This window comes from Diabrotica undecimpunctata, chromosome 10 (assembly GCF_040954645.1).
Source record: "Diabrotica undecimpunctata isolate CICGRU chromosome 10, icDiaUnde3, whole genome shotgun sequence".
Taxonomy (NCBI): domain Eukaryota; kingdom Metazoa; phylum Arthropoda; class Insecta; order Coleoptera; family Chrysomelidae; genus Diabrotica; species Diabrotica undecimpunctata.
The window spans coordinates 33,645,121-33,668,167 of record NC_092812.1 but is presented as its reverse complement, the minus strand read 5'-3'; the positions used below and the strand labels follow the sequence as shown (position 1 = coordinate 33,668,167).

At 33.0% G+C, this 23,047-nt stretch overlaps 2 protein-coding genes across 3 annotated transcripts in view; both read left to right on the top strand.

The window, feature by feature from the left end:
- LOC140452562 (RNA-binding protein 24-like) overlaps positions 1-15,777 on the top strand; it is a 117,014-nt gene extending 101,237 nt beyond the window's left edge. For both annotated transcript variants that reach the window (XM_072546892.1, XM_072546891.1), the window contains exons 4-5: positions 5,107-5,339; positions 9,043-15,777. In XM_072546892.1, the coding sequence (XP_072402993.1) occupies positions 5,107-5,339; positions 9,043-9,185 (376 nt within the window). In that variant the 3' untranslated portion in view covers positions 9,186-15,777. The remainder of the gene's footprint in view (positions 1-5,106; positions 5,340-9,042) is intronic.
- A 4,881-nt stretch (positions 15,778-20,658) lies between these two features.
- On the top strand, positions 20,659-22,828 carry Hmgcl (hydroxymethylglutaryl-CoA lyase). Its single transcript, XM_072545856.1, has 4 exons — positions 20,659-20,999; positions 21,395-21,534; positions 21,613-21,736; positions 22,073-22,828. Exons 1-4 carry the CDS (start codon positions 20,937-20,939, stop codon positions 22,712-22,714), a joined length of 969 nt encoding a protein of 322 aa, XP_072401957.1. The 5' UTR covers positions 20,659-20,936; the 3' UTR covers positions 22,715-22,828.
- The last annotated feature ends 219 nt before the right edge of the window (positions 22,829-23,047 follow it).

The window sequence follows — 23,047 nt, the reverse complement described above, 5'->3', positions numbered from 1 at the left end:
TAATTGTTGAGGTTTCCTTTATCTCCTTTCTTCAATATTGGTATCATTATGCTGTTTTTCCATGCGTCTGGTATCTTGCAGTGCAATATTATATATATTGTGGCTAAACACCCCACACGGGGTTACGCCGCTTAAGCTCTTTAGATTTATGTTACGAGGTAGATCAGTCCTCATTTTCTGTATTTAATTTTTCCTGTTATTTTTCTCCACTGTTTCCTATCTCTGGTTTTTTCTCTCCATTGCCGTACGCCCGCCCTGTTGAGATCATTTGTTACTTTTTGTAGCCATGTAGATCTTGGTCTTCCACGTCTTCTTTTACCAGCTGGTGCCCATTCCAATATTGAAAATATTGTCGTAGATGGTCCTGATCTCCATATATGTCCTAGCCATTTTGCTCTTTGCTGTTTCATTTTACAAACTATATCCTATTTAATTTCGTTTAGTAGTTCATGATTCGTTCTTTGTCTATATTGGTTTTTATAAAAAAAATTTCTATTACCCTCAACAGAAATTATGTAAGACTGATTGGCCTGTAGGATTAGCTAGGTCGTTGTCTGGTCGTCTTATGTTGTGTATGGACGCCACCTTTACAGTTGTCCAAATCTTTGGTATATAACCTAGTGATATGCTAACTGTAAAGGTTTTTGTGAGAATGGGCAATAAAATATCCAATTATTTTTGTGGCAGAAAGAATTGCATCCTCCCTTGGAGATTTAAATGGAGCAAAGTGCAAATGGTTCACTTTACAGTGTCTGGTTTGATGTTTTTTACAGAGAATTCCCAGTCTTATTTTCTTGGACGTTTAAAAAACTTTTTTGATATACCGATTTTGGTCGAATATAATAACACCGTGCATATAACACGGAAAGCGAAGTGAGTTGCAAAACTAAGAAAATAATTTTAAAAACAAATCTTTTGTTTCTGTTCTAGTATTTATGAGTCACTAGTTTCAACAGTGTTTGTTTTTCCCAAAGTTAGGTTTACTTAAAATTAGACCTGAGCACTAATATTAAAATAAAAATATAACTCACACGTTTTGTTTACGGTTAATTCAAATAAATATCCTCTAATTGTCAGAAGCCAAAATATTTAGGGATATAAAAATAATTGCAGTCGAATTTTTGTTCAATGCCAAAAAATGTACAAAGTGATCAAAAAAAAATGTTTTGGGATGTGCTCTAGAACTCAATAAGTCCCCAAGATGTCAAAAGATTGTTTTACATTGAATGGTAATTATTATGTATATCCATGGCGGTTTTCTATTTTATGTTTTTATGTGTAAAACATCGCTAGACACCTCAGATGAGCGGACTCAAAATACTGAATAATGAAAACTACAGAGTGGAGTCCGATAGGAAGAGATAAGAAACTCGAAAATTGTTTAGAAATCAAATAGAAAGAAGGGACCTGCAAAAAAATAGGTTTATATTAGACTACTATTAGACCAACAGAGAGAAAACCCTTAAAATAGTTGAAGACTTCTACAAATTGCACTACACAAGCCAACACAAAGCAAATAGCAGAGAAGATCAAGTACAAGTAAGATTGTCTCTCTGTTTTTCTTAGGTTTTGATGTGGTTCTTTATGAATATAATAATAGGAAAAGGTTTCTGAAAAAATATTCTATAGTAAGAAAACTATTATACTTCCTAAACCCTATATTAAAAATATTAAAAATTTGCTATTTTCAGCTCGCAAAATATGTCGGATTGTAGGTTAGTGGGAAACTCAGTCGCTGAAAATACAGTGTTAACATGACTAACTGCATTTTCCTCCCTTAATATACAACGGCACCCCAATGTAAGTGGGTCGTCTCACGGAACGGTATATTTTGAGGGGTGCAGATTCATCCCTTCGTGCAAGTTCAAGTTCAACCAGATCCATATTGGCCCAGTCTGTTAACTCTCTTTTCGACTGTAAATGCACGAAGATGACTTGTGCAAACGTCCCAAACCAACTCTGTTCTCAATCGCATCGAACTCCCCTCGTCTTTTTAAATTCCGCGTTTACATAGTGGGGTAACTTTCGCCAGGGGTAAATGTATTGCCTCTGTATCTTATTTAATTTTACGCCATGATGTGCTCTCTGCATCAAACAAAATTCACTTATATGTACTTATAAGGCTAACAAGGTTAAAAAACGAATTTGCAAACTTACGATGACTTATTCTTCTGATCTTCTGTATTTGCTTATAAGACTAATATGTCAGTTTGCACTACCTTTTTTAATGACCAATTTTAGACACTAAAAATTAGAGATGTTTTTAGTATTTCTGATACCTTTCGTTTTAGCCATATTGAGTCCAATCTTTATGATCTTTTGACCATCTTAGTCTATTTTTCTTTTGTTGTAATGTTAAAAGTGGCTTTAACTCAGCCTAAAATAAAATTAAATTTATTAGAAACAAATCGTACTAATTTTTTCAACTATAACTTACTTTGTAAGTTCCAAATCCTAATTTGTGGACCTCAAAGAGTGGAAGAAAACTTAAAATTGCTAAGACCGAAATGAATGATTCCCTGACTAAAATGATGGTCAAAAAGATTTGAATTTTGAACAAGTTCGCTATAAATAAATTATCGAAAATAGGAAAAAGTAATACAAAAAACCCCATCAATTCCAATGAAAACCAACCAAAACATATCGCCAACGTGATAATTTAAAAAAGGATTTAAGTAACTTGAAAAATATTTTCTTAGTTTACAGAAGCACAAAAGAATGTAACAAGGATATGGAAACACAAAAAAGAAAGCAACCAATGAATGAATTATAAAGAAGTAATGTTGTTATAAATGTTAGTTAAATTCCGAATTTCTGATCTTTTATTTAAACTATGATCATTTTTGCTTATAGATACAATTTCTAAAAAGCTTCTTTTGAATTTATTACCTTCATTGCACAAAATTTTAATGTTGTCAAAATCCATGATATGGTCTTTATCAATTACATGCTCTGCCAAAGCACAAAAAGGTTTCTTGATTTTGCAATCCTTTTGTGTGAAATAAAACGATCAGACAAATTCCTTCCTAGAATACAGAGATGTAATGGTTTTGATGTTTTTTGTTGCTATTTTTACATTGTTAATAACCTTTAAAAATTTTATTAACTTAGGTGTTAATGATGATATGTAGGGCAGTGAATGATAATAGATGTTTTGATTAACAGAAGCAGTGTTCTGAGATCTCACAAATCACACTAACCATGTTGGAAAAAATCATCCTTTGTAGCAAGTGTGGAGAATAACGAGTTCTCAATCAAAATATCTTTTAATAATAGAAGATCTCCCTGTAGGTAGTCTGGATGAGATAGCCTTCTTTTATTACTGTCATAAGGTTCATATAAAAAAGGTAAACAAGAAAATGAATTTACTTCTTTTACAAATCTTCTTTTTAATTCTTTCACTTCCCACCATTTCTGTGCTTTTCATCCTTCATTCTTCGTTGCTTTTATTTTACATTTTGGAATCACCAGCATATGGTCCGAATCGACGTTGAGATCACTGTGAGATCTAACGTTATTTATCGATTGTTTGAGTGTCTTTTTAATCAGTCATTGGTCGATTTGAACATGTGCTACTTATGTCCATGTTTAATGCCGCTGCTAAATTACATAGTCTTTCTCCATTATTGTTTGTTGTGTTACTTATTGCATTTTCCCCTACAACCTCTTTAAAGAAATTTTCTTTGTCTATTTGGGCGTTGAAATTTCCTATAATGATTAGTATATCTTCTCCCGGGATTTTCTCGGCGTTTTCGTAGAACTGTTGTTTTGTCAAGTTATTATAGACAACTTGTTCGGTTTGCTGTTTATTCTTATGTATGATATCCTTTCACTTATGGGTTTTAATTCCATAACTTTATGTCTCATTACTCCTATCACCACAAAAGCCGTTCCTCCATATATCTGTTTGTCTTCGCCTGTATACAATACTACATAATTTTCCTTTTCGATTTTTCCATTTCCCCTATCTAGTTTTCTGAATTCCTGCAATATTTCTTTTGTATTGTTTTAACTGTGTGGCTAGGTCTTTGGTATTTTTCCTGTTTCCAGCAGCGTCCTCACGTTTCATGTTCCAATTTTTTTGTCATTCTCTTCTCTTTCTTTTTTTGTATTTCTCTTATTATTGTGAATATAACTTGCATCATTTTATCGATATGAATACTAGTAGAAAAAATAAACTCACTAAATATCGTTATAATAAACTTCCCAATACTATAAGTGGTCTACGTTACAAAGCCTATCGGTTGTGTATTGATTCCTTGGTGTTAGAAACCTGTATTAACAACTTCTGCGTGCACATTGTTATGACCAGGACTCCATTGAGTCCTGGTCAAGGACTTGCTTGAGTTTTTATTGCTCTCAGAGCTCGACACCAGTCCAAGTTCTGGGCCAGGCCATTTTCCTGGAAGGCAAAGTATCTCATTGGAAATCCATGATTTTTTTCTTTATTGTTGATGGTTCTGGAAGGGTGTCGGAAAACTTTGAATGTCGGAAAACTTTGAATGCAATGTTTTTTGTTGTTCCATGCATTATCCAGACATTTGCTATATTGTGGACTGTTATTAATTAGCACATAGTTCTGCTAGTCATTATACCATTTTGTCGGTATTCCTTGGTTCTCTTCATTTATCATCTATCTCGGTGTATATTCTTTTCTGTGATAGTATTTTGCATTTAAACTCAAAATCAGTAATGAGAGAGTTGTGGTCGACATCGATATTGGCACCTGGATAAGTGACAACCCTTTTACTACTATATTAATATCTCAATAAATTAATATCTATGTATCTGGTTTCGTATTATGTTATTATTACTATCTTGGAGAAATTTCCACGTAGTACCTCTTATACTTATCTATTCAATGATGCCGCTTCATTGTTAGCAACAATAAAGTTAAAAAATCAAAACAAATATTATAATGGTGGTGGTTGATAAAAAACAAACTCACCTGTAGAGTTATCTGAACAACTCCGTCACTGAATTTTAATCTGTACGATAATTGCTATATTGTATATCGGCCACAAAGGTTTGAGTCTTCTGGTGTTTGCTTTTTCGCACAATTTACACACATCCCCTAGTATGCTAATTATTCGTCAATATTTTCAGAGTTCCACCAGGCTACGTCTACCCATCACCATATTTGGCAGCTACAGCACCTGGCAGCTTAGTTCCTCTCCAAGCTACGCAACTGACGCACGCCGCAGCCGTTGCAGCAGCTGCAACCTCGCAGTTCTACGAGTACCAGAATGCGGCAGCAGTAGCAGCAGCTGCGGCTGCTCCGTACACCGGCCAGTACACTAACGGATTTGACGCTTATACTCCGTACACTGGAGCTGCAGGTAAGATAACTTTTGTACAACCAACAAATTTCGAGTCCACAATGTTTATTTAGGCAAAATATTTTGCGGAAGGTTTCATACTTGTCTCATATTCTACGAAATAAAAATATATTTTCCTAAATGCCTTCTTGACGGGTAGAATTTAAGGTCAAATAAACTCTGGACGGAAACAATATTCGTGGTTCAGACGCATCAGAAACTGGTGCGGCATACCTGATGGCAGTACGATAATAAGAAGAGCGGAAGAAAGATCTCTGAACATTAGACAACCAATATGAACATATACGCGCTGCATAGCGTACGGCATCCAAAAAAGAATTTACAATTATTCAATATATACCTAGAATAATTATAATGTAATATAAGGGCAAATAAGTTCAGAGTAGTTAGTACGTATTTCAGATCATTTCCTGGTCATATCGAAGATAAAACAAAGAGTATCAATGGTAAGAAAAGAGAAAGGTGTCTAACAAAGAAAATGTACCAAAGAAAAAAAAGAATCAGTACCAGCAGAAAATAAATCTAATATTAAATTAAATAGGGGAAGAAAATAACATCGATGACAAATGGAATATCATCCAAACGACAATTACTAATAGTGAATTACATCAGGTAGGCAAAAATATCAACAAAGGAATTCCTGATTGAATATAAGGGCATATGAACAACTAAAAAGGAGTTCAAGGAAAATATGTAGAAAGAAAAAGAGGGAAATGCTAAATAGAAAAGTACAACAAATTACAGACTATCATAATAAAAGAGAGACTAGGAAATTTTACAAGGAATCCGAGCGACACACTCAAGGGCTCATGAAAAGAACAACAGTGTGCGAGAACAAAAACGGGGCAATTATCAGCGAGAAAGAGGAACTAATTAAAAGGTGGAAGGAGCATTTTCAAGAGCTCTTAAATCCAGAAAAAAAAACAAAACCAAGAAGAAGAAATAATTCACCACACAGCAGAACAACTAGTTGAGGAACCAACATTGAAAGAAACTATATACTACACTAAAATGATATCTTTGCGAATATTGTGAAAAGTAATAGTTTTCAATATCTAGGATCAGTATTACATATTAATGGGGAAATAGATGGAAATACATATAGTAGAATTGGGGTTAGATGGATGAAGTGAAAGGAAGCGAATGGTGTGTTCTGTGACAGAAGAAAGAGAAAGATCTATGAAGCTAAGAAGAAAATTCTATAAAACAGTTAAGTCCTGCTATGATGTACTGAACTAAACGTTGGGAGTTAAAAAAAAAAAGAGGATCAACTAGTGCATGTGGTGGAAATGAGATGGATGCGTATTGTGACAAGAAAGAATAAAATTAAGAATCAGTATATTAGAGGAAATATAGTCGTGGCAATAATTGATGCCAAAATGAGGGAGAATAAGTTAAGACTGTTTGGTGATGTTCAAGGTCGAGGCGTTTATCACCCAATACGAAGAATTTCTGATCTGCGGGTTTTGGAAGGAGTAGAAAAGGAAGACCAAAGAAGACCTGGTGGGAGATGCTTCGGCAGGACATGTCAGTAAAGGGGATTGATATTGTATGAGCCAAAATAGAAACTTATGCAGAAATGTAATTAAGGAAGCTAACCCCCTATAGGGATAAACACAAAGAGAATGGTGAATGATATATGTTTACTGTCGTACAATAACTTCTTGTTATAAATATTACATGTGCTCATGTAACCAACTTTAACCAACGTTGTAGCAGATTTAGACGATTCTGAAATTTTTTACCTCTTGCTGATCAGCGTTTGAGAAAAAAATGACAGCATTAGTTAATAGTGTGTCATCGGTTAGAGAGCTAGCGGGAATATATAATAGATAAAGGATTGGTCCAATCAAGCTGCCCTATGTTACTTTTGGTGATATTTTATAATAATAGTGCCAATATCCACTATTTGCTATAAATAACAAACGTTCTATAACAATTGGATTTTGATTAACAAGTTCCGAAATACTCTTCAAAAATTCGAGTCATCCAAACTTTCAAAATGTTTTACCCGGTATAGTATGCAGTTGTTTAAGTTCATTTCATGAAAATTAACTTAAAAAACCTCATTGATTTAAAAATGGTGCAAGGCTAGCTAAGCAAACAGTCAAACTGTCCATAATATTTTTAGTAAATTAAGTTTTAGTTGACAAGAGCTGTTATATTTGTTTTTGCATAATTGCCAAATAATCTTGGCAACACAACCATCACCAATGCCGTAACACTAGCAAATAAATATTGTTCTGAGTGCCGGACATGACAGATTGAAGTCAGTACGAATAAAACGTGCTGTTGTGAAAAAAAAAACTTGACACATAAAATAAAAATAAACTTTTCTCTTAAAAATAAAAGATTCTCTTTCACCTTTGCTTAATTAGACCATATTTGATTATGATGCTGTTAATGTAGATGATAAAAAACCTTTTTTTTTTTTCTTCCTCTTTATAAGCAATTCTGCTTGTTCATTGGCGGATTAATTCCTCTATGGAAGGGTGTCATTCCATCTTTTGCGCGGTCGTCCTATACTTCTTCTACCGATTGGTGACTTATCTATTGCTATTTTGACCCATTCTGCTTATGTGGTTATTCCATTCTTTTTTTCTATTGTGTGTCCATTAATCTATACACTGTACGTTACATTTTCTTCCAAAGTCTTCACTTCTCTTTCTATCTCTGAGCGTATTTCCTGCAATTCTTCTCAGTACTCACATCTCTACTTACACTGGCTTTATAAATTCTTGAGTTCATCTCAGTGTTAATGTGTCTGTTTCGCCATATAGTGTTATTGACGCCTCCTGCCAGTCTATTTGCTTTTTGTACTTGATCTCTCACTTTTTTGTCCAGGTCTCCATAGCTGGACAGTGTAATTTCCAGATTTCCATTACTTGTTCAATACTGATGCCATCAATTGCATCTGATTGGTTCTTTGCTGACTACTTCTGTTTTAGTTTTGTGAGATGAGATTGTCATATTAAGTTCTTTTGCTCTTATGTTAAATCTGTGAACGAGTCTTTGCAGACTATCTTTATCTTGGGCTATCAATATTGCGTCGTCTGCGTAACAGAGTATTTTTATTTCTTTGTTTCCCATTCTGCATCCTCTTCCTTGGTTAACGCTTTTGATGATTTCATCCATGATCAAATTGAAGAGCATGGGACCTATTTCTATAGGTTCTGTAAGTTGTCCATCTATTCTGACTTCCATTTTGTTGTTTTGTTATATGTTTTCGATAGTTTTTATAATATTTAGGGGAACTTCTCCATTATACAGAAGATTTATTACATCTTTGAATCTTACTGTGTCAAACGCTTTCTTTAGGTCAATCAGACACAGAAATGCTGGTCTATTATACTCTAGTGATTTCTCAGTAATTTTCAAAGAATATTTCATCTGTACACGATGTTATATTATATTTAAGGTTCTTATATTATATTTAATTACTTGCAGCGTACCTTGGTTCGAAACAAGCGAGCTGCTTGGGACTTAGTGCCTTTTTCTTGAATGTCTGTTTATGCTGAGGAGGTTTTAACATGAAAAAAAAACGTTCTACGTTTATAAATGAAAAATGACGTTTACTATTTTGCATATTTTGAGTGCATACAAGAGTGCCTTGGGAAAATCGTAACTTCCCTGGTGAACTTTTGTGAATGAATTTCCTGACTTCTAATTTGACAGTACTTTTAAATAATTAATTATTTTCCAGGTGCTGCTAGTTATATGCCTTACACGTACGCCGCTCTGCCTCAGACGCCTGGACTGCCCACAGCAACCGCTGGGGCTTTTCCAGGAATCCCGTATCAGACTGCAGCTCAGGCTCAGTCCCTGCAGGAAGCTAGACTACAGTAATGAAGGTGTTGCATACAATAATGCTGCAGTTACTATAGCAACTTTAGTTACTTAATATTTTCAGTGAGAAAAAAATTATTTAATGAGGATTAATATCAAAATTCAAAATTTTAAAAACCACTTTGCATCATTAACTGGATTGACGTTATAAAAATTCTTTATTCTTATGTTTTATAAGAAGAAAATTTTATTTTTTGATATTTATGTAGATCTGTTAAAGACTGTACCAAGACTCATGACAATGGGTACGAGGTGCAATTATTTAAACCTAATTTATTTTGTAGTAAGGTAATTCCAGATTTAGTTATGAGTTATAAACAAGCAGAATCACACAAAGGTTAATTAAAGGTACTAATATAAAATGTATCATTATTTATAGTTATCCGTTTTTGTAGTCAAGGATCTCGTGTAATTCTGCTTGGTTATAATGTTTTAAAATATGTAAGAATGCTCAAATAATAACTGACTTTCAAAATTGCTACTATTTTGCAGAATAGTTGATGTTGGAACTGCAAAAAAAGTGCAATAATTGAATTTAAAATTTAAGTAGACTTATTTCTTTTAGTCTTGAAAATACAGGGTGACACATGACTCATGATTCATAATATTTAGTGCTTTCAAGTTATAAGCAATCAGAAAATCCAATTTATACAGAATTCACAAACATGAGGCCCACAATAGCAAAACGTTAAACCTTTGGAAATGTGATCGCAACTTAAGTCTGTGCTTGAAAGATAGTTGATAGGACTTATTTTATCAAGGCCATCTCTAACTATTTTTAAATCTAAGCACCCAGAACTTCGAGCTTATTCTGGAATACAAAAGTGTCCTAGTTGCCGCTGCATGTTCTTAGTTCCTCTACTCTTTCCCTGGGACAGGACCCTCCCGAGTACTCCAATCACAATCCAGGAGTAGTCTCATGAAGCTTTTCTAACGAAGCTTCCAGGACTCTTGGACTAGTGGTGGAAGTATAAAACTGCATACCAGAAATATATCAACCTAACTCCTCATACTTATTCCTAAAAGATGCTTTTTGCTTTTACTGGCTACTGTAAATCTAGTCGGATTGGTATATAACACAAAGTGTTATCTACCAATGTATATGCTACCACGAGAAGATCTCTTCTCATGTTCTTTGCAGGTGCCCCGCACTGGTCTAACAGAGATGGCAAGATCTTGGTTCGGCGTTCAGCCAACCGAGCCAAGTGAAGGACATTACGGGTCTATTAATGGACTAGATACCTCGAAGAGTGGAATCTGCATTTGCTAATTCTAGTGGACAATAGGAGTCTTGAAATAGCTGGGTGTCTACACAGCTACCTAGGTCTCGGTCAGACTAGGTTCCTTGTGAACATGAATGTTCTGCTTTTTTAAAAGATAAACTTTTAAAAAAATTGGACGACGACTATTTCTTCCATATGAATCATTGTGTTTGAATACATCCTGGACTTTCCAACGTTTATGGGAATATTAAATACTTTACGTTTTACAAACTCTACAACAGTACTAGATGCAATCTCGATGTTGACCAATCTTCTTGGTCATTGAAGATATCAATCCAGAATATTTACGTTTTTTCAATCATATTAATCGCTTATTCTTATCTTATTAATGGTAATTTTTTTGTTAATCCAGTTACATACTCATCTCATTTACTTGATTTAAAAATTATCCTTTTTTACTCGACTCCATTCTGCTTCGCTGTTTTTGAACACTATAAATATACCAAACTACATACTGCATTCTTTCCATATAAGTGTATTTCTTTGTGGGTTCATGTTGCTGTGATTCAAATAAACCATTTAAAAAAAAATACATTTGTAATGCCGTTCTGCAATGTTTTTAGTCAGTATTTTTTGTAGAGACAATAGAATCGAGTCAGTGATCCTCAGTATGTAGGTTCTAGTCGTATTAAAATAGTCCGTTAAAAATTATATTTATATTAGATATGTAAACAATACAAAAAATACGACAATACTGTGCTGCTAAAGTGGAACAGATGTTATTTTTTGTAGAGATTGACAATATCCCTCAAACGGACAATCTTTCTATATGTATGCAATCATAATGAATAAATGTAACATACAAGACATATTTTATTCTGTGTGATCTAAAAACATTTTAAGACAAATTTGTTCACTTACATTCAGCCTAGATGTAAAGGAGTATCCGTGCTAAGAATAGTTGTTTATATAAATATTAACTACTCTAATAAAGTAGTTATATTTTGCTTAAACAGATTTAAAAATCATATTAAGTAAGGTCAACTATTAGGCGGTGGTCTTCAATAAACGCCATACGTCGCGTCTATATGCTTGTTCAGCAGTTGCACGCTGCGTTCAGCGTACAGTATGAACCTTATACGAGCGCTAATGTTATCGTGTTAGCGTCGGCGCAACCGGACAATGGCACATTGCTGTCGGCGACTCCGCGTTATCCCGATGGCAAGTATTGCTAGCGTGGACAGTCGCTTTTTTATTATCCGCGACGTATGGCTTATCGTTATACGCGACGTACAGCGTTTAGAAACCACCGCCTAAGCTTTTGGCTTATGTTGAAAAAATAAAACTTGTTCAAATTCAAAACAATTTTTAATATCCTATACATTTTTTGACTATGTCTATGTGGGAAGTGTGTTACATTTGTTAAAAGTTGCGTTAGAATAGGTATTACTTAAAGCATTAACTTGTAAAATATAAGTACTGTTTACTATAATTCTGTTCATAACATTGTGATGTATATACTATTTTCATGATACGATTATATTTCTCACTGCGATACATCTCAATATAATAAACCAAATTGTAACATAAAATACACTAGGACAAAATAGTCACACTAGAAAACATTACTACCTACAAGTTTTCATCACTATCAATGGTGTTACAGCTCCAGAGTCATGTGCAGCTATAAAATCCACAAATATGTAGTGGGTTTTTTTCGTTAGGTTTATTCAAGTTATGATTATATTTGCAGAAGCAAAGAAACAACCAGATCGACCAAATATTCCTGCATGTCAAAAGACTGATCCAAGTGACACTCCTGGACCATTTTGTCATATATGAAACTTTGAGAAATATTCATAATTATTACCAAATAATTTTTTACACTTCAATTATATATATTTTTTGCAGTAACAGCTTACAATTTAGGAATCTAAAACCCACGAGACAAAAGCTAAAGATTATTTTCCCTTTAAAAGGTTTTCTTACTATCAAAAAGCAGTTTAGTGAAAATTAAAAATTCATGAAAATAGTATACTGAAATATCTATGTGTATTTAAGAAGGCAAATATGTTAGTAGAGTAAACAATTCCTGATAAAATCCTGAATTTGAACTGAAGACAACCCACATATGTCCTGTGAATGAATTATAATAATAAATTTCATTCTTTGTATATAGAGGTTTGTAATTTTACAAAGCCTCGACCATATATTATAAGGTCAATACTGTCAAATGCCTTTTCGGATTCTTTGGATCTTATGGTTAATAGAAAATTAACAATAATTTAGTTAATATAGTTGTTGTGAATCTTCAAAGATTATTGTCAACACAAAGTATATTTATTAAGACTCTGTGGGAGTGTAAAAATTCTAGTCAGGTTAGCTAAGACCAAAAATCCGTCCATGGATTTTATCACGACTTTGTTTACCAGGCCTTGAAACGAAATTCTAAAATGTTAATGTTAGACCAAAAATTTCATATTTTTCATAAATATAAAATATTTTTAAAATATGTCCACGTCTGCTTGGAATACCTGATATGTCTAATATTAGGGAAAGTTGCAATTTATAAATTATTCGACGAAAAGAAATTGTAACTCACATACCAGTAAAACCTGGAAATTCAAAACAAGTTAAGTCAACTCTATGCAAAAAGGAGTTTTAAGAAATATTTTTCTAAAAGCCTAAAAAGTAGTTTATCATGTTTTACGTTGCAATCATGTTGCCGTATGTTTAGCATTGTAAAAAATAATGTCATTTTAGTATTATTTCTATGTGCCCTCACTACACAATATGATTCTATTTGGTTCTATAAATATTTGTTTTAAATATGAATATTTAAGCAAGGAATTTTTAACTGCCTCTTTTCTTTTTCTTTTATTTATAAACAAACCTAATTTATTCGAACTGTTATTTTTGCTATGATAACTAGTCCATCTGCAAAACCTAGGCATCGATGTCTTGTTTGATACATACGGCTCATGACAGATAGTAAAGATGATAAATAATCGCTTTTTCTTACTTAAAATTCTCCCTCTACTTAATTTATTTTATCTGTAGTACAAATATTCGACTTGCTGCTACACTTTAGACCTAAAATTACACTTGTGTTTTCCTACAATATTTTCTACCTCTATTTTCGGTGAACAAAAAAAGCAGCGACGAGGTTTGAGACTAACGACGAAGATAATGACTTACATATAAAAATCAGAAGATACAATGTAGCCAAAGCAAAAAATTTGGAACCTGGTTTGTACCGTGCTAAGATAATCTACTAAAAATATGTGAAGAGAAGGTAAATATTAACGAAAACAAAAGGTTTCAAAAAATAGCTTACGCTTTATTAGGGGTCTGGATACAAAACCCTAGTCGAACTTCTCTACATACAATAAAGTTTCAAACGAATTCGTTCCATCAAGAATTTGACTGGACGTGTCCCTACATGTCCTGCAACAAATAAACCTTTAAATATAGTGGCACCATGCTCTTTGTCACCATAATGTGACTCACATGCTCACGTGAGTCGCGTCGCTAGTATCAAACCTCGCTACATTAGTTTTTTATCTTTTGATATTGTTTGTTATAATTTGAGATATTTTTCTACCCTTGTAAGTGCAATTTGTCTATAATTACCATGACAACTTTTACTTTTACTGAAATATTTGCAGAACATTATAAAAAATTCAACTTTCCTTAATTGTGAATTAAACAAAACATGCTTAATAGATTTTTCATCTAATGGGCGATGAAGACGACCGCTAAATTCATTATGTGTGTATGTTGGTTTTTCAAATGAAAGAAAATATTCCTATCCCTCAAGTGTGACCCTTTTTTAGACCTGATTACAAAGTAAATTTGCCTGTAATTATGTATTTTTAAGACATGAGCGTGTAGCCAAAGTAGTGTGAAACTTTTGCAGACCTAATTACAAGGCAAATTTGCCTGTAATTATACATTTTTAAGACATGAGTGTGTAGCTATATAGTCTGAAACTTTTGCATACCTAATTACAAAACAAATTTGCCTGTAATTATACATTTTCAGAAGTGAGCGTGCAGCCAAAGTAGTGTGAAACTTTTGCAGACCTAATTACAAGACAAATTTGCCTGTAATATAAATTTTCAGATGTGAGCGTGTAGCTTAAGTAGCGTGAAACTTATGCAGATCTAATAATAAGGCAAATTTGCCGGTAATTATACATTTTCAGATGTGAGCGTTTAGCGAAAGTAGTGTAAAACTTTTGAAGACCTAATTACAAGTAAAATGTGCCTATCATTATACATTTTCAGATGTGAGTGTGTAGCCAAACAGTGTGTGAATTTTTACAGATCTAATGAAAAGGTAATTTGCTCTGTAATTATATATTCTCCTATATCAGTGTTGACAGTTTCTGAGGAACTAACAGGCATAAATGTGTAAGACGCATATGAACATAACGTATAAGTACAGAATAAAAAAGAATCTTAGTTCCTGCAAAAAAATCATACTAGAAAACAAGAATCGTAAGAGAGTTTTCAAAATATAAACTGAAGGAAATTTAAACCACAGCTATGACACTCTCACCTTCTATTCATTGTGGTATGGGTTTATTAGAACTCAAGAGACTCAAAATACAAGAGAATAACTGACAAAATATCATTAAAAGACCGTCCCGATTGGAAAATAAATAAATACAGGCATATTACCTTTCAACACACAAAAACAACTTTACTCAAAATTTGTCTTGTATTTTGAAAATCATGAGGACCAGATACGACATTACATGTTAGGGATTAAAAGGTCATGCAATAATAAAAGATTTTCTGGTCATGGAGGAGAATTTTGATTCAGAAGTGAAAGAATATCTTAATAATCTTCTGTATTAGGAGTTTCATCTGTATGTGTCCAAACTCACACGTGTTAAGTGTGTCAAAAATTTGTTCCTTTGCAATCCTGCCATAAAAGATGTTATATTTATAGAGCATGCTTTAGTGATCTACCTTTTTGGCCTATATTTTCACTATTTTGATTTTCATGTGCCTTTCTACATATAGATTATCTTGAAGTCTATACCAAAGACCATTATTGTATTCTAATGGTAGATTTTTAATTATTAATGGTATTTTTAAAACGGAATACCCAACTCAATGTTAGAAATATTGCAGACTATATCTTTTCGAAAAATATTTTAACACAAAACAGATTAAGGTTAGAAAATAAATTACTTATCTTTAGTCAATTTATTTAAATATATTCTTATAATAAGTTATTTTTAAATATTAGTTCAATAGTTTTTACTGAAAAAACCTATTTGTTATTCTTTATTCTTTACTTAAATATTTTCTACTAAGAATAAGATCATAATATAACCAAGTTAATTAAATATTTCAAAAATACTCTATTTTTTTTATTTCATTTCCTACGACGAGAGCTAAAATATGCAACAGAATAAATGCAATAGTAGTGTGTTCCAAAACAATGCAATTTAAAACAAAGATGAATAGGTCATTCAGAACGGCAGTGCCGGATAGACATTTGTATTAGAGGGGGAACTTGCAACTTGGGAGGGGGATTTTCCAATGAAATACCAACCAAAAAGATAAACCCAACTACATAAAAACATAAATAATAGAAAAATTTTATTTAAAAAATTTCTTTATAAAAGGTATAATAATAAAAGCCCTATCGGGCTACATCGCAGAACGTTTTCGGAATAACTATTGCAACATCAGTACTATCCTAAAATAAGTATAACCTTCTTCTTCAAGTGCCATCTCCGCGGCGGAGGTCGGCAATCATCATAGCTATTCGGACTTTTGAGAGGGCTGCTCTGAAAATTTCATTTGATGTACATCCGTACCACTCTCTCTATGCTTTTTTCCTTGGATCTTTCAAAAGCCCTACATGTTAAAATATTACATTTGGTACCTGAAAAATATAAGGTGTGTATATTATAAGTTTATGAATGTTTGACAATGGCGAGAGTTGATTAAAAATTAATGTATATTGATAAAATATGAAAAACTAACAAAATTGATGGGTATAGGGTGAATCTATTTGGCTAAAGTGATCATTTGTAATGTTTTATCGTTGTTGTGATAGGAAAAACTAGCTGAATAAGGTATTGAGATCTCTGGTTGTCTAAAAACATAACCTAAGGAAAGCATGTGTTGATAAGGGAAGAGAATTATACTTTAAAGAAAAAAATAAGAGGGGTTTGAAGATTTTAGTTAGAACAGTTATGTTAAAAGGGTGGACGTTACTGTAGTATTGTAAATGATTAAAAGGAGATTCTGATGTGTGGTTTGGCTTTAGATGGACAATGAAATTGTCTGGGTATGTGAGTGTAAAGTATACGAGTGAGGGATTATACTTATTGTGTGGTTGGGAATAGTTTATAGAGGGGGAATAGAGATGTAGGAAGGGTCAGAGATGAAGTTTAAAAATACTGGAAAAAGATGGGGAGTGATGGAAAAGTTAAATTCATTTAGAAAGAGTGGCTTGAAGTGGACTGAGAAAGATGAATAAATGGCAAAAGGAGAAACATTAGTGTGAGTGTGATGTAAGAGAAGATGTAGAGGATATGGGTCGTGAGGATAGTTGGCGGTGGAGAGATAGAAAGGCGATTAACACAATTTGGACTTCTCTGCTTTTCTTTGATAATTTCAAGATCTTCATATAAGTCAAGTTTTAGAAAGTTTTTTTGGGGAATATTGTGAATAAAAAATACGTCGTGTTTTCTCTTTTTGTGTGCTCTAAAGAGCGTGAAGACAGTGATCTACAAGTTCTTCCTATATAGGTGGCATCACAATCGGAACATTTCAGTTTATAAACACCACTACGGTTCATATAATTGATGGGGTCACTGGAATTAGATAAACACTGACCCAAAATATTGGGTACTTTAAAAGAAATGTGGATGTTTTCAACTGAAAGTTTCATGAGATTTGGAATATCTCCAGAAATACTCTCATGATGATATGGAAGTGAAACGTAATGAGGTTTAGTGGGAAGGTCTCTGGGGAACGCAGTCTCTTGTATTGTTTTAAGACGTCTTCTATGGATGAGTTTATTGATGATGTTGTGATCATATCTGTTATTGACTGCTATTTGTCTGAGTGTATTAAATTCTTTGTCATAGTTCGACTGAGATAGTGGAATGGTTTCCAGGCGATGGATGTAACTGTGGAAAGCTGCATATTTATGTGACAGTGGATAAATAATAGGTTTTGTATCGGTGTCCATTACTCCTAAACTCCTAAATCACTCCGGACATCTTCTGATCCCGGCGGCGACCAACTCATTCTGACATATATACACGCCATCATAAAACAGTTTCTATTAGTTATCCATTAAGTTGTCTAAAGACATAATTTTGATGATTCCTAATCAATTCTTGTGTTGCTGTTATTACTTATTTTTCTTGCATCTTAACGATTACATTTTTCGTCTCCTTTTCGTTGATCTTTCTTAATCCTACTTCTTCATGTCCACTTCATTCATGATATCAAAATTTTTTTAGACCACTTTTTGGAGTTACCTGAATCAGCCTTGAACAACTTACCCAAGAGTCTCGAAAGACTCACAGATTATTGATCCAGAAACTGTCAATGATCCCATTTAACATTTATCAAAATCGCACTACACTGTGGAGTCCCTTGATTAAATATTTCTATAAATCTTAAATTATTATATCGTTATTATATATCATCTTAAATTATTATATCAGTAATTTTGTATTTGGTTTTATATTATTTAAACTTTTATGTATCTCACATCTCCACCACAAATATACTCTTACCTTTACCGATAATAATGAGCCGACATTAACGATACGGTACTGGATGCTATAACGAGAAGAAGTTTTGTTAGTACACACAGATGTTTGCGTTAGTTAAATTTAAAAAAAGTTTGAGATGTGCATCTGTTGTACATTTAAGAATTAAAAATAAAAAATTGGTGAAAGAATCAAAAATAGAAACAACATGAAAAAAAAGACAAATTTGGTGAAGTGATCATTACTTATCAAGAACCAAGATCACATTTTGAGTAGCCAGTCAGCCATCACATTGTGAGGTGAGCAAATGGTAAAACAAGTTGCTAATTTATGATCTTATTTTCCAATGTGAGACATCTGCTTGACATCTCCCCTCTGGATGAAAAAACCTCTGAATGGTAAGCATCCAATGAAGTCGAAGCCGATAATACAGTACCAAACTATTACCTTAACCATTAAAAGCAAACCATTAAAATCCCTCTCATATAAATACCTAACTGATAGTGACGAATCAGCTGATCTACAAAAATCAGCCAGCTCTGCCAATGAATACTAGCTCCTACGTCTACGAAGACATAAGTCGCGTAATCCTTGGCAATATATGGAGTATTATGGGAGTAAGTTATATAGCAGAAGGAGGAGGTTGGAAGGCGGGTTTCAGTGCCTTAATAATCGAAACACACCAGCGAACTCTTACCATCCCGCACTGAGGCAGTGTGATTCGCAAGATTCGTCTCACAACCCCTAACATGAACACATTCAAACCATGGCCCTCATTCTCCGAAGGCCCAAATGGCCCTGAATTGGCTGAATAGAGAATATCAAAAACTACAGACCTTTAAGTTTATTACCAATCATATACAAGATATTCACAAAGATCATCAACAACAGATTAAAAAATGCATTAGATGATTCATAACCAAGAGAGCAAGCTGGCTTTAGAAGAGGATTCAGTATCCTGGATCATATCTCCGCTTCGAGGATTAATGAGTAGAACCAAAGGATTTAAAATACAGCTAACATTAACCTTCATAGATTTCGAGAAGGCTTTCGATTCTATATATCCCAAAGCAGTAATAGAAGCTTTGACTAACCAAGGTATTGACAAATCGTACATAGAGACTTGAGCAAATATATAGCGACAAACAAAAGGTAAGATAAAACATTCATAAAATACTCCAGAATTTCCCACTCGCAGAAATGTCTGGTAGGGAGGCGCAGTATCACCAAAGCTTTTCACTGCAACTATAAAAACTATATTCAGTAAAATAAACCGACAGAACAAAGGCCTAGCCATTGGGTGAGAATACCTCAGCCATCTAAGATTTACAGACGACATCGTTCTGATTGCTACTAATCCTGGAAAACTTCATAAGTACTTATAAGCGACCTAAATGCAGCTAGCATTGAAGTTATCCTAAAAATGAACTTGACAAAAACCAGGTACAACGAAGTCTATTTAGCGAGAAGAACTAACAATAGATGGTCCACTAGAATTACACTGTAAGAGAAGTCAAGAAGCCAAAAGGACGTCCAAATTTAAGATGGGACTGTGACATAAGGAAACAAGCCGGTACAACATGACACAGAAAAACAAATATTAGACAATCGTGGACAGAAATGAAGAACGACTATGTAAAGGAGGCTGAACCATAATCGGTAGAATACTCTGACAATGATGATGGTGATGATAATAAACACAAAAATATAAATAACTTAAAAACGTGTAGAAGAAAATAATAGCAAATACAAAAAACTAAAATAATTAGAAGAAACGATCAATTCAAAAGAAAGGTGTAAAATTTTCTACTATTAAGCAAAAAATACAAAAAAGATACTACAATTTTACGTTTTAAAAGAACAGGGTTAGTTTTCAAATTTAAAATAAAATACGGAAACTAACTGAAACTAATCCTAAAAAGAAAACTGTAACAAGCTGTATCTTAGCAAACATGGCTGATCAAAAATGCCGACAGTTGCTCCTTGCTCGGTTTTTCGGTGCCCGAAGTAAATTTCGTTGAATGTTGATGCTCAATTTTTTATCAAGTTTACTTGTATTTTTGTCGTTTTTTGTAGGCGCATTTTACATTATTTAAGCCGATTTAAGGAATGGGTAATAGCATTATGCATTTGGAAAATATTTGCACGAAAGATAGATGGCGTCAGGTGTCTTAAATATACCAATAAGCAAAATAATAAAATACTAACAAATTAATTTTGTTTTTAATATTTTGCTACCTACAATATTTCCAACTTGTTATGAGATAAATATACACAAATTAGAAATGTTTGGAAAGGTTTTTAAACCCCCGCCCAATGTGACGTCATAGCTTAAGTAGTCGATTATACAAAGTAGATGTCAGTTTCATGGAAAAATTTACCAGATCACAGAATAAGACATAAGACAAGAATATTTCTTGTCTAATTTATATATTCCATGCCAATTTTAAAAATGGAAACATTTTCCTTGACAAAATGTCAAATGTTAGACAAAAATAAAAAATGATGTTCATAATAAGAGGAACAAAGATAGGAAAATATAACAGCAATCAATAATAATATTTATCTTGTTTTTAGGGGGGTAGTTTGTCTATGAGGTTACTTCATCAAAAATTGCAAAAAATATCTACAAAAATACTGATTAAATATGTGACATTTTACCCTTGAATATCCACTCAGAAATATGAAGAAATATTGATTCATATGTTTATCAACTGTTATCTATAAATGTTATCTATCTTATAAAAGACATTCTTTTATTTAACATTTAAAATGGCTTTGCAATCAAGTAAAAAGTTATTAACCCAAGTATTTTTTAAAAATCACCTTATCAGAGTAAGTAAGGTTATGTTTTAACATTTAAATTTAATTATGTATATTAAAAAAATAGCCTGACATCAGGGGATGAAAAAGGGATTAAGTTTATGTTGTTGAATCTTGAACAGCCTCAGGATTGCAGGCTTTGAATGAGAGGACAGAGTACATTATTTTATTTGTATGTTATGATTTAAAATTTATCAATTTATTTATTATTTGACATTAAAATATGTTTGATTTATTGTGAGGCTATGTAAAACACAAAGTAAAATCAATAAGTAATTATGAAAGCAAATATTGCCTAACGAGGTTCCCACTTACTAAGGAGAATGTTGTTAGTAATGTAGAACTGTATTTAGTCATAGATACTTACATATAGTTCACAGTAATATAACTAATTAATGTTTTTTTAGAACAGTAGTTTTGTACGTATCGTTGAGGTCGGACCAAGAGATGGACTTCAAAATGAATCTGTTAAAGTACCAGCTGATGTTAAAATTGAATTTATTGACCAATTATCTAGCACAGGACTTAAAACCATAGAAGCAACCAGGTCAGTAAATAAAATTTGTAGAAAGTTGTGTTACTGAACTGTAGGATTTTAATTATCAGTTTTCTTGTGTACTTTTAGTTTTGTGAGTCCCAAATGGGTACCGCAAATGGGTGATAATGCAGAGGTGTTTTCACGAATTAAAAAAGCAAAAGACATTACATATCCAGTACTTGTGCCAAATGTTCAAGGACTTAAATCAGCTGTAAGCTCTCATCTCTTTATTTTAAATACTGGGGACTTTTTAGAACTAAATTTGTGGTCTATCTGGCTATGTATCTAAAAACCAAATGCTCGCTACAAAATAACAAAAATTAACGGTTTTGTTGTATATAAAGAAAAATTGTCTTATCTTTTTGCATCTACCAGTGGCTAGAAAAGGCAATACAAATTTATTGAAAGGATTTGTGAAATATTGAACGGTTTATTAAATATAGTCTGATTTTAGTTATTCTCTAGTTGCTTCTTAAGCTATTCATTCATATTAAATTAATTGTATATTTTTAAGTACATGGATATTCTAAAACGCTTTATTTTTTAGATACAAGTTGGTGTTCAAGAGGTAGCAGTGTTTGTGGCTGCTTCTGAAGGTTTTTCAAGAAAAAATACAAACTGTACAATCCAAGAAAGTCTGAATAGGACCAAAGAAGTGATAGAACTGGCTAAAAAGAATAATATTAAAGTAAGAGGATACATATCATGTGTTGTGGGTTGCCCTTATGATGGAAAGATTGCACCAGCAGCTGTTGCAAAGCTAACAGAATCTCTACTAAGCATGGGTTGCTATGAAATATCTTTAGGGGACACTATTGGAGTAGGGACACGAGATTCAGTTGATAAGATGTTGAAAGATGTGTTGATTGTAGCGTCAGCTGATACCTTGGCTATCCATTGCCATGATACATATGGACAAGCACTGCTGAATATTTTCACAGCCTTGGAAAATAGTATATCAGTGGTGGACTCATCAGTAGCTGGTCTAGGAGGATGCCCATATGCTAGAGGAGCTACAGGCAATGTTGCAACAGAGGATGTTGTGTATGCTTTAAAAGGAATGGGAGTTTCTACAGGAGTTGATTTAAAGATGTTGATTAAATGTGGTAGGTATATAAGTGATTTTATCAAAAAACCTCCAGCTTCACGAGTTAACAATGCACTCTACTCCAAATATGGCCTGAACTGATAACAGCATCTTTTTGCTTGTGTCTGCTGTATATTTTATCATTTATATGTCGAATATGCATGTAAACTAACATTTTTATAAACTAATATGAAATAAATCATTCTATTTGTGTAACATTCATTTCCATTGATTTAATAAATGTAGAAAATATTGGAAAGTATCAATTAATATACAATCCTAATATAATTATATTTTTTAAGGGTCAAGACTTAGACTGAACCTTCAAATTTTAGGTTATTTATTCATGTTAATATGCAATAAAGTATAAATATTGAACTGAAGCGAGAAGCTGCTACATTTGGTCTATATATAAATGAAAGCAAAACAAAATAT

Coding starts and splice junctions, on each gene's coding strand:
- Hmgcl (XM_072545856.1), top strand. CDS start 20,937: ATGGCTTTGCAATCAAGTAAAAAGTTATTAACCCAAGTATTTTTTAAA. Junction 21,000..21,394: donor TTAAAAATCACCTTATCAGA/GTAAGTAAGGTT, acceptor ATGTTTTTTTAG/AACAGTAGTTTTGTACGTAT. Junction 21,737..22,072: donor TTCAAGGACTTAAATCAGCT/GTAAGCTCTCAT, acceptor TTTATTTTTTAG/ATACAAGTTGGTGTTCAAGA.